This window comes from Pocillopora verrucosa, chromosome 5, assembly GCF_036669915.1.
Source record: "Pocillopora verrucosa isolate sample1 chromosome 5, ASM3666991v2, whole genome shotgun sequence".
In the NCBI taxonomy this organism is placed as follows: domain Eukaryota; kingdom Metazoa; phylum Cnidaria; class Anthozoa; order Scleractinia; family Pocilloporidae; genus Pocillopora; species Pocillopora verrucosa.
The window spans coordinates 6,935,863-6,948,108 of record NC_089316.1 but is presented as its reverse complement, the minus strand read 5'-3'; the positions used below and the strand labels follow the sequence as shown (position 1 = coordinate 6,948,108).

Sequence of the window (12,246 nt, the reverse complement as noted above, 5' to 3'; positions counted from 1 at the left end):
ATGTCAGGTTGGTACATGGTACCATCGAAAAAGTAAAATATTTACCAAGCCCAAGCTTCTCTGATTGCAGGTGAAGTCTAAAAAATTTTTTCTGTTTAACCCTTTAATTCCCTGAAGTGATTAACATAAAACTTTTCCCTACAATATCCATACATTCTTCAGCAAATAGGTAATGAGAATATTCAAATTTATCAGGGAGAAGCTGCTATCTTGATTTAGCACCAAGTAGTCATAACTAAGTTACAAGGAAATCTGTAGCAGCTACAGGGGAGAATTAACAATCAGATCTTGGGAGTTAAAGGGTTAATGATTGGTGATCATTTTGAGAAAAGTAGATACATTTCAAATAAAGAACTTTAATGATGGAGCATTATTTTCAATAAAAAAGAGTACTGTACAGCAAGATAAGATGCAGAAACAAGACTGTAAAGTGTGAATGCAATGATGTTCATTTTCTGGTGTGTTGCTGAGCAGATGGAACTGCAACTCCACTAGAAATATCTTTTTTTGCACAGATTGTCTTGTGAGGGTGTTAAAACCATGTCATCTGGCATCAAAAACCACCACTTTGAGAAGCAATTTGTTAAGGAGACAACTACATTGTAAACAATCACTTTTACTTTTCAACTCAAATTGCCACAAATATGTAGATTTTACCATACAGCTTCTTCCCCATAAGCACTGATCCTTCAAAACATTATTAAAGTATCTCAATTCTAATGAAGGTAGAATAAAGTTGACCCTAGTGACTAAAACACAGATCAATTTGAAGCTTTAACACTAGTCAGGCAAGGTTTGAATTCCCCACTCCCCAGGCACAGACATGGGTCAAATGGGTGGAGGGGTGGGGGGAGGGGAGGGTTGTGTAAAAGCTTAGAATTGATTGCCACACAAAATCATGAAAAGGTGAGGATATATGATAAGGAATTCATGCACAGGTTCATTCCAGTGCCTCAACCCTGTAACTCCCAAAAGTGATTAACTTTTACATTTATATCATCCAGCAGCAGGTAATGAGAATACTGAGATGTATCAGGTAGGAGATGTTCTCTTGTTATTACACCAGTTACCCATAATTAATTCACATGGAAATGTGTAGCAGCTAGAGGGGAGAATTATCAATCAGATATTGAAAGTTGTAAAGGGGTTAACAGCTTGTCACTCAGACACAACCATTCATTTTTTTTTTACTTTTTGGAACCCTTGTCTTTTTGTCAACTAATTTTTTTGTTCACAGAATCCCCTTGGACACATAATAGTTCTTTATGCACAGTAACATAACACCTAGTTGGCAAAAGGATACTTCTCTTTGTCCTTTTCTTGTACATGATCCTGTATCCACATTCCCGACAACGAATTGGATCCCTTGATTTGATCTCATTTTCTGTGTGACATTCTGAATAATAGGGCAAAACAAAAATTATAAAGAGTAAGTTCTCTAAACTCTCTACCAGTATAGATATCAGTATGCATATTCTCCATTCTCTTCCCTATACATTTCCTAAGTTGCAGACAAGGAGAATTTAATAAATAATCAGGAGCTTCTTTAGTTGGTGATCATTTCCTATATTCTCATGACCTTAATGTGTGATTCAGGGGTAATGATGTAAGGAGAAATTAGATGCTAGTCACTCTTCAGGGTCAAAGGGTGAAATAAGGTTTTGTAGTCTCTTTGGGCAAACCAGTTAGTGAACTGGGACAGATCCACATGCACCTCAAATTCTACAACATGTCCAAATAGAAGCTGAATTGTCCACACATTTTGATTTGTTCTCACCTATGACCTATTGGAGGACAGACACATAAATCCCCATCTAAATAAAAATATATATTCCATTTGCCATGTGTCTGTTTGGTTATGGATAACAGATGACATCATTTTTTCAAATGTTAGTCTTCAAATGAGACAAACTATCATAATGGAAGCTATTTTTTTTTTTTTTTTTTGTGAGGTACACTGCGATATATTACAGAACAGTAGCACAGTAACATGGAATCTATTCATTAACTTGTTAACTCTTTAACTCCTATGAGTGACCAAGACAGAATTTCTCCTCACGATATCAATACAAAATCAAGAAGGAAAATGACAAGAACCAAAATTAGTATCAATTAGATTATTACTTGATCCAATACCAAATTCTCAGAAGTAACACTAGAAGAAATGTATAGCAGACAATTGGGAGAATTCCTAATGACATCCAGGGAGTTTAGGGGTTAATCAAGATATAACAAAAGTATTTTTTTCTTCTCTTTGCTTTGGTCTGTGTATATGTGTTTCAGCCCTTCCTAGTCATAAACATGGGAAGGGAAGTCATTTGTGTCAACATAATATAATTTCCATAGTTTACCTCATTTAAAGACTAACATAAATCAAATGAAAATAAACTTTGTCATTGTGGGAAGAATAAAACAGGTTTCCAAACCATTCACCTCTTAGAACTATGGTAACACAGACAGTCATTAGATTGACTCTAATAGATGGAGGAGTGATGTAATATATTTCTGTCAAATACACGTACAGACAATAGTAATTCCCAAGCGTGCAACCATTGGATTCGATTTCACATAAATGCAAGAGTTAACAAGTCTTCAGTTTGAATTATCCAAAGGCCTTCTACTTTGAAAGAAAACACAATCCACGATGTTTCGATTACTCTCGCTGTCATGCAAGAACCGAACCCAGTCCTAGTAAATAGTTAGAGAAAGATGCTTTTCGTCTTGTTGATTCGAGCGCAGAATTCGAAGGTTTGAAGTTCGATTCATGACCATATCAAGAGATCACTAATAACTGATGCTCCACATCAGCCTCTGGCTGCCTTTAATTTAACGTACCTACTATATCATTCCTCGTGGGGATTCGAAAGTTTTTCTTTGTCGCACGCTCGTGACAAGACGGAAAAACATCTTCCTTCATTGCTCAAAATTTACTATCTTTCTTACTCTATTTGTTAAATAATTGTTGATCATTAGTCACTACTTCGTAATGTAATACCCATTAACCTTCCAAAATCCGAGAGGAAGTTATTTCATCAAAGTGATTTTCCTCTCTTGATTTCTTTAAATCATTTCTTGTTCAAGACAGATCAAGAGTCTGAACTACACTACGGGATAAAGGCACCTCGTGCTTTACAATGTTCCAGTAAGATAACCAACCTCCACAGATATAAATCATGGCTTGTTTGGCGGCTCCTTGACTCTGTGTTTGTTGATTTGCTTCCATGTCAGTGATCTCTTGATATGGTCATCAAAATCGAAATAAAAAAAAGCCCGAAAATGAACTGCACAACTTATCTTAGAGGAGAGCCAAAATGATTATGCACGTCCTCGCAGCAATTTGAAACTTCATGTATGATAACATTTGTGCCCTTTGGTAACAAAATTGCTGACCTAAAGTACCGAAGGCTCCATTCACATTCCTCTTTCTTTAAAAAAGTAGCCAACAGTAAGAGTTTACAGACAAATTTCTGAGTCTAGTTGTTTAAAAGATGGATAACGCTATATTCAATGGTTAGATTGCTTAACTGCAAATCGAATAAGTGTTGTCAAAATGTATTGCAACATTCATTGCATGAATTAATTCTTACACCCTAATGCACACCAACATGCTGTGCTGTGTGGAGGAATTTTGGATAGACTGCTCTCAGAGTAGAATGTTACATTTTTTGAAAATGTTATTGCAAGGATAGCAGGCTCTCCATTGCTACAGCCAGTTATGTTATTTCATTCATTTTCAGACTGTTGGTCTAAGCTGATGCTTTAACCCTCGACCTCTCCTAGAGTAAGTGATTCAATTCCTTCCTCTACCAACTGGTCCGAATGTTAAGAGGCAGAGGAGTCGGGCTGAGAACACAGACTCAATTAAATCAAATTCAAAGTCTCAAATAAGTCACAAATCAGTTGATCAGGGTTTCAAAAATTTCAAAAGTACAAGAGTCCAGAGAAGAGGGCTTGAGGGACAGGGCAGTAAATGAAGAAGATCCTCACCAAAGAGGCATGTTGTCTCAACAGAGGGGTAGTTGGAATCATTTTAACCCTTTAACTCTCAAAATCATTGGTAAATTTCTCATTACTGTTGAGAACAGTAATGAGAATGAAAAGAAATTCTGTCCTGGTCACTCATGGGAGTTATTCAGGTATATCAAAATGCCTTTTAAAGGGTTAAAATACATTGCGTGAAAATAAGTGAAGTCAGTAAGTTGGAAAATGCTGGTAGCTCTCACCTGACAGGAAGGAAACATGACTCTATATGAACAAAATATTAATATTTTTATTTACCATGAAATTTGCAATTATTAATGGCATATCACAACTGAATTTGTAGGAAAATATATTTACACCAATTAAATAATAAAGTTGCTAAATTGGATTATGTCCTGCTTTTAAGCCACTTTACTTAAATATGAGTGTATATTAAATTTACTAAGTAGGTGCAGGGGGATCATGTAAAAGATTAAACACATAATTTTTGCCAAAAATAGAGATATTTTTATTTTGTACCACAGTGCAGCAAAAATGGTTGCCATAGGTACAAACTTTATATCAAAGACAGGTTCAAAAAGGATAGGAAAAAAGCTGTACATTAGGGCTAGAAATTACTTTTGCTCCCATCTCAAAGAAAATGTTTCAACTCTTTAGTTTGCATACAAAAATGTGATATTGGTTTGCCAATGTTAAAAAAGGCTGAGGAAAAGGAGGAAGGAGTGGATACCATACTAATTGGTAACCCTTAGCAGGGTGTTTGTCTGCAAATTAATTTTTATCAGATTAATATGTATGTGTCAAAAAGTGGACATGAAATTCTCCCTAAAGTAAGCCAAGTTCTCAGGAACCATGTTATGTTTAGTTGTCAAGAACCGTAAAAGAGAGATTCAACAAAGGATATTTACTTTGGGAGCTCTACCATTCCTGACCCCTTATTATGACTAGATTCATAGTTATTAGAAAATGGGTCCAGCTGTTCAGGCATAACCAAATTTCAAGCCCTCTCCATATCAAAGTGGTTTAATCCAATTTGTTCAGCTCATCTATTCAGCCCAGGCCTATAGGCTGAAGCAAAACAGGAACAGTTAACATTCTTCAGGGAATGTCATTCTCTAGCAATCCAGAAAGGCTATGCTTCTTTTTTTTTTCTCTCTTGTTAGCCAGTATGGTGGTTATTTTCTTAGCTACAATGTAGTTATCACTGTGAATGTATCTCCATTTGTCTCAGCAGGAGTAGTAACAGTTTCACGATGTGCAGTGTTGTTTTGTGATTCAGATGACGCTATGTGATCCATGTCTAGATTGAGTTGCACTGAGTTTGGTAGTGAAGTCAAAGAAACTCCTGGTGATACAGATGAAAAACTTGAGGATCTTCTAACAATTTCTGAAGTATCTGCTGCTGAAGATGTCACAGGTAGTGATGAAAAAGTTGAATTCTCCGCATGCAGTGTAAGAACTGGGGTACATGATACTAGATTTTCTGACGGTGTCTCTGAAAATTGTGGGTGTTCTCTACTGGAAAGTTGTGACACTCTTGTTGCTTCTGATACATTCATATTTTCTGGTGTCAAGGTTCTAGCCGAAATATTTGTTGTTGACCCTTGACCTGATGCACTTCCTTCAGTTGGCAATGCTGGGCGTGAATTTAAGGAGGCACCCAATGAAGAGCCAGGAAGCTGACAAAGTTCTTGGTTTTCTGTTGGTGTGTATGCTGGAGGTGGTTCATTTGGCACAATCTGTAGCCTGGTGTCCTCACTGGCAGGTGTGTTGCCAGGGTTAACAATGCCCTCTGGGTAAAGTTCAGCATAATTCTTGACATTTAGAAGAAAAGAAAATATTAGTAATGATTGTCGACAGATTAAACAGAAATTAAAGAAGCAAAGTTACACTATCGACAACATAAGGAAAAATGCATCATCACATTTAAAGGCATGAACTTCAAATTGCTAGTATGTGGAATTAAATGAAAAATAAAATACCACAATTGACCTGAAAATGTGCAGTAGGGTCTATTAAATGATTTTCATCACACATCCTATGCTCAAATTCATGCAAGAGCATCAAGTAGCAAGCGCATATAAAATCTTCCTGACTCTGAGAGTTAAACCATTGAAAGTTAATACACAAGACAATTCAGATCACTCTCAACATCTTCATATTACTTCTCCACACCATCTGCCATACTTTTCTTACAATTTTTGCCCTGAGAATTTGGAGTTTAATCAAATTACATTATCTAATTTATATTTTTCATTTGTCTGATCACGTTTTTTCTTAATAATGCACTCACAATGGAGAGAAATTCCTTTTTGGTGAATCCACATTGAATCATGTCAGTCTTTAATTTCTTGAATAAGTAACAAATTTCTCCTCAGCCCTTTAGCCCTTAAGAGTAACTAGCATATAATTTCTCCTTATGATATCCACCCTGAATGATATCACACATTTAGGTCACGAAAACAAAGGAAATGACCACCAATTAAAAAGGCTCTTGATTATTAAACAAATTTTTTTTCTTAATAATGCACTCACAATGGAGAGAAATTCCTTTTTGGTGAATCCACATTGAATCATGTCAGTCTTTAATTTCTTGAATAAGTAACAAATTTCTCCTCAGCCCTTTAGCCCTTAAGAGTAACTAGCATATAATTTCTCCTTATGATATCCACCCTGAATGATATCACACATTTAGGTCACGAAAACAAAGGAAATGACCACCAATTAAAAAGGCTCTTGATTATTAAACAAATTCTTCTTATCAGGAAATTTAACGAGGACATTCTAGAGGATATGCATATTGATGTTGGGGTGTAATGGGTTAAGATGCAATAAACAAAGTTGTTGGAAACCTTTTTGGTAAATGAAAGCTAACTCTACTTTAGTTTATTGTATGTTACATATTATAAAGAAATACAATTATTACTGATAATAATAACATACTGAGAAGAATTGAGAAATAGTGTACAATGCACCTGCACCTGGTCAAATCATAATTTGAACTCACCGGTAATTTGTATGGCGCAAAAAACTGAAAATCTGGATGCTGTAGGAAATGACCTTGAATAGGCTGTAGGGGTTGGGGTATAGCTCCTTGGAAGACAACCTCTGCCCAGTTCTGATGACTATACCCTAACCCTGCTATGGGTAAAGTAGCAATGTTCCGTTGGGAATAACGAGATAATGATGAATGACGGCTATTACTGCTTGCAAGTGTTACCTGCAACAAAAAGGAAAATTTTGGACAAGGCAAATATTGCCTCTACGTACTTCTTCACTAATTCCATTATTTGGCTGAGTATTATGACTCAAGCAACTGAATTTCACAAGCTAGAACTTCCTGCTTACTCAGACTTTAAGTTAAGTCATTTGCCAAGCCTTCATGTCCTAGCAGCAGTGTGAGCCTAAATGCATGTTGCTGAAGTCAGAATCCTTTACCTTTATTACCCCTCTCCCCCCCCTCATCCCTCCTGTACAAAATAACTTTAATTGGTTGATCAACTGAGTTGATAATGTACATTGGTCACCAATAAAGAGTTTCTAAAGTTGACGTTTCAAGTATTATCCCTTCACCAAAGTGAAGTAAGGTATTGCAGGTAATTTAGTGTTAACAACTGGGTTGAAAACGTAAATTAGCCACCGTAAAGGCTAAAAAAGCTGACGTTTCGAGCGTTAGCCCTTCGTCAGAGCGATTGACGAAGGGCTAACGCTCGAAACGTCAGCTTTTTTACCCTTTACGGTGGCTAATTTACATTTTCAACCCAGTTGTTAATACTAAATTACCTGCTATACTCTCCCACCGATGCAGCACCACAGTTTCTTTGGAAACTTACCCCTTTATTCATGAAGTAAGGTATTGACTAGGTTGTGTGTGGTTTCTATTAAGAATAAACTATCATGATGCAATTGGTGGGAACAAGGGTACGTGAAAAACAAAATTATGAATAGCCTTGGACAACACTTATGTCCACAATTTACCAAGAAGCAAAAAAAAAACAACCACAACAACATGACAAGGCTACTTTCTTTGCAGTAAATGCATTTTGCCAGCCCCTTGTTGATTCATTATATTACAATTTTGCTGCATTATTCAATGTACATTATTGTATTTAACTGTTTAAAATCTGTCTGATGATTGCATAAGCGTGAAACTCAGACTCACAGAAAAGTTATGTCTTATTGATTAGTTCAACCTTCAGATAGATAGATAGATAGATAGATGGATGGATGGATGGATGGATGGATGGATAGATAGATAGATAGATAGATATTACTCATACCTGTTCACTGCGAGTAAGGTCACGGCACACATAGATAGAAGCACAGCACAACAATACATCACATAGGCTGATGACCAAAAGAGAGCCATACACGGCTAGACCAATGCGGCCATTTTCATGCCTCCCTTCAAAATATACTTCTGATTTGTAAAAATCTTCATGATGCTCGTTTCCAAAAGTACCCTTGCCTTTGTAATAATCACGAGTTACACTTGACTCAAACTCAAAGTGCCTTACAGCTACTGTTCCTATTACAATGCAGCAAACTGACAGGAGGACAACAGCAACCAGACAAAATCCCAAAAAGCCTCCAATCTGAAGAGAACAATAACAAACACTCTATGAATACCTTGCACAAAAATTTAGTTGACTATTGATGGAACATCCAAGGAACATCTTCCTAACATCTTCAGAATATGAATATTTTTCAATACCCGGCAAAAGTTCCTAGGCGTCAGAGAACTTGCTAATCCAACCGAACCTGTCAATATGACCTGAAGATGAAAAAGAAAAAGAAGCAAATTGTCAAAATTGACAGAACTAAATTGAGCGCAATTAACCCTTTACTCTCCCTAACATCAGTAAGCATATTCTCCATACCACTCCCTAGACATTTCCTAAGGTTCTGACAAGGAGAATTTGTCCAACAATCAAGAGATTCTTTATTTGGTGATCATCTCCTTTATTCTCATGACGTTGATGTTTGATTCAGGGGTGGTGTAAGGAGAAATTAGATGTTAGTCATGACAAAAGCAAAGAAGAGAAAATGGCAAGAGGGAACAAGTGACTTTGAATACAAATCAAATACTTCTCCCTAAAAGGTAGCCATTACATTATTATATGTTTTTTATTTAATTATCATATGATTATAATTACAACTATCATTGTTATTTTCAGTATTACCAATTGAAGTAAGTTGTATATTTCTGTCATCATTTATTTATTTACATTTTATCAACTTAATGCAACAGTCTGAGATTTGATTTTATGAACAACATTTTTATTATTTCTTAAATGACTGTTTCTTTAGATTTTGCTACTTACATCTTTCCTTGAAAATGTGTCAGCAATAATAAACATTTTTTTTGCTTGCTTAAAGCAAAACTAACTATTTTTTCAGGCCTTATTTTTACCACTGCTTAGGTAGTGGTCATAACTGCAATCAATTCACAATTATATTGTTTTCATATATTTACAGTCATTTATTCACCACTTGGCAAGGTTATACAAACCAACATAATGATCAGCTTCCAGTTGGCTAATGTTAGCTCAGTTGGTAGAGCACTGCACCAGTATTGCAGAGGTCAATTGGGTTCAAATCTTGTACAGGCCTGAATTTTTTTCAGGCCTCATATTCACTACTGCTCAAGTAGTGTTCATAATTGCAAAGATCACTTTCGTATTCACGTCTTTATCCACAGTTCACATATATAACTTTCATACATTCACAGTTGTTGATTCATCACTTCACAGGTTTATATGGAACCAACATATTTATCAGCTCCCAGTTGACTCATTAGCTTAGTTGGTAAAGCACTGCATCGGCATCACAGAGGTCGTAGGTTCAAATCCCGTACAGGCCTTAAGCAGTGTTTCATTACAGCAAAGATCCCTCCCATATTCATTTCTTGATAATCTGCTTTTCATATATATGAATTTCATATATTCACAATCATTTAAAACAAACTTTCTTTCTCATGGTCTCATTATTGATTCTGCAGTGAGGATTCTTAAGAGGAATTAGATGGAAATGGAAATTTGCAGGTTAAAGATTGCATTGATAGCTGACTCTTAAATATCATATCATTCCATTCTTGGTATAATTAAACAGGCTGCAATCACAACATCGCTACATATGCAGGGTGATTAATTTTCAAATGGCCTCAGTAAATTTTTTTAATTGTTTTTTTGTTTTGAGGAAGGGGAGGGGGTTTGGGGGTCTCAGAAAGGAAATAAGTTAAAGTAAAGTAATGTGCAGAGTTGTTGTCTAAACTATTTGTTAACAACTTATATTCAACAATATTGTCCTTGCTTTTGGCAAATAGGCGTTGAATACTAAAATGAGAACAACAGGCATGATAAATTGTCCACTCAAAAAACTGAACCATATTACTGAAGACCTGAGATTCAACCACCATGTCAGAAATAAAGGCAGCCCAAAAAAACTTAGCAATAATCATAATTGACACCTTTTAAGTATAGTTCTAACTTGACTCCAAATGAAAAAGTGTATGAGTAACCATGACTTAGCACTGTCCTTATTACAAATTTTTGAAATTTTAATTATGTTATGATAATAGTGCTGTTATGCTGGTGAAAATTGTTATTTTGTAAACAGGCACACTAACAAGCTATATGTAACAAAACAAATACACTCCAATCTGTCCAATTATGTGTAAAACCTAACAGTACTGAAACATTACATATTAAATTCAGAAAGCATACAAAGCTTCACTTTTAAGCTTCACTCAATACAATAACAAACATTCACTATGGTCTTTTGTTAAAACTGCTATTGTTTGCTCCCAAAGTAAATTAACATTTCAGCAATGATTTGGCAAAAAAATTGTCCCCATGCCTTAAACATCATTGATCTAAACAAATGAAGAACTAATAAATACACTATACAAATATATGTATATATGGATCCAGGCTGCTGTCAATGTTTTTAAAAAAGATGCATCCAAGAACAATTTTAACAGAAACAACACTCCAAATAATGAATACAGGCATTGTAATATTGAAATACAAATATTATTCATATATTTTGTATAGTCAATTTAGTTTATCCTTGTTTTCATCCTATTATATATATATATTTTTTTTTCTAATCTATTATAATTTTAAGTGTGTGTTCATGTTAAAAAAGCCTTTTTTTATAGAAAAAGGGAAAAAAGTCATCAAGTCGGGCGTACAAAATCCAGCAATATTTGCACTCATGTTAATTAATGTCAAAACCCCAGGCAACTCTGACGTTAATGTGACATATGGGTTAAGAACAGACGGACTGTCCGCTTTCTTGTTGTCATGAAACGTTATTTCCATGATTACGTACTGGCCCGTTGTCAACGTTCCTTTCCGTTCAGTACCCCGATCTCGTCTTTCTCGACTTATCTACAGGTATCCTTGGTATTTTTTTTTCAGGAAACGTTCATATCGGCAAAAATCATCAAGAAACAGCTTTCCGACGCACATTTAATATCGAGGGAAATAAATTTATTCAGATTGTATAGAATTTTTGTCACGCAAGGGCAGTCAGAAAAAAAAAAAGAAACACCGAGCTCACATAAACACTCAAACACACGCGCTTCTTTTCCGTAACCGCAAACAAATATCACATATATACTGAATGTTTTCATGATAATTTTTGTACCACCTAACTTCGTAGCATGTAGGTGAAGCCGCTTCACCAACATGCTACGAAGTTAGGGGCCCTAAAACAACTTACAACAGAAACCCCTTACGTAAGCGTAAATCATACCGTCCCACTTAATGTAACTTTCGAGGGAAATTGTACCAGTATTCAGCGGGCACGGGTTAGTCGTTTTGAGCCGACAATCAAATTATATAGCAGCTACATAAGAGCTGCGGTAACGAATTTAACTTACCCAGCAGCCTAGCCAGATGCCCATGCCGTACAGTCCATTGTAATAATTTGTCACTAACATTGCGGCAAGACCTCCGATAATCGCTAAAACACCAAGCGCTACATGGACGAAGGACAACAGCCGGAGAGACTTAGCGCTCAAGGCCATCTTGTTCAACTTACGGAGTCAATCTGACTTTCCTGTCGCTGGCTTTACGGGCCATTGCGGATATTGCGCGGAAAGAACTGGTTTATTATGCACTTACGTCAAAGACTTGTAAACATGCTCGCAAGATTTTGCCTCGTACCAGTCTTCTGCGCAACAATTGTTGACAACGTTCTAATTGCTTTCAAGTTCGTTCTAGTGAGGTCCAGTACCAGACTAATGAGCTTTTTGGA

The 12,246-nt window shown here is 35.9% G+C and overlaps 1 protein-coding gene across 1 annotated transcript; it reads right to left on the bottom strand.

Moving 5' to 3' along the window:
• Positions 1-5,119: 5,119 nt before the first annotated feature.
• On the bottom strand, positions 5,120-12,140 carry LOC131772020 (uncharacterized). Its single transcript, XM_059087930.2, has 5 exons — positions 11,870-12,140; positions 8,696-8,755; positions 8,262-8,576; positions 6,989-7,201; positions 5,120-5,795 (listed from the first exon to the last, which is right to left on the bottom strand). The coding sequence occupies exons 1-5, from the start codon at positions 12,014-12,016 to the stop codon at positions 5,169-5,171; spliced, it is 1,362 nt and encodes a 453-aa protein (XP_058943913.2). The 5' UTR covers positions 12,017-12,140; the 3' UTR covers positions 5,120-5,168.
• Between the last annotated feature and the right edge of the window lie 106 nt (positions 12,141-12,246).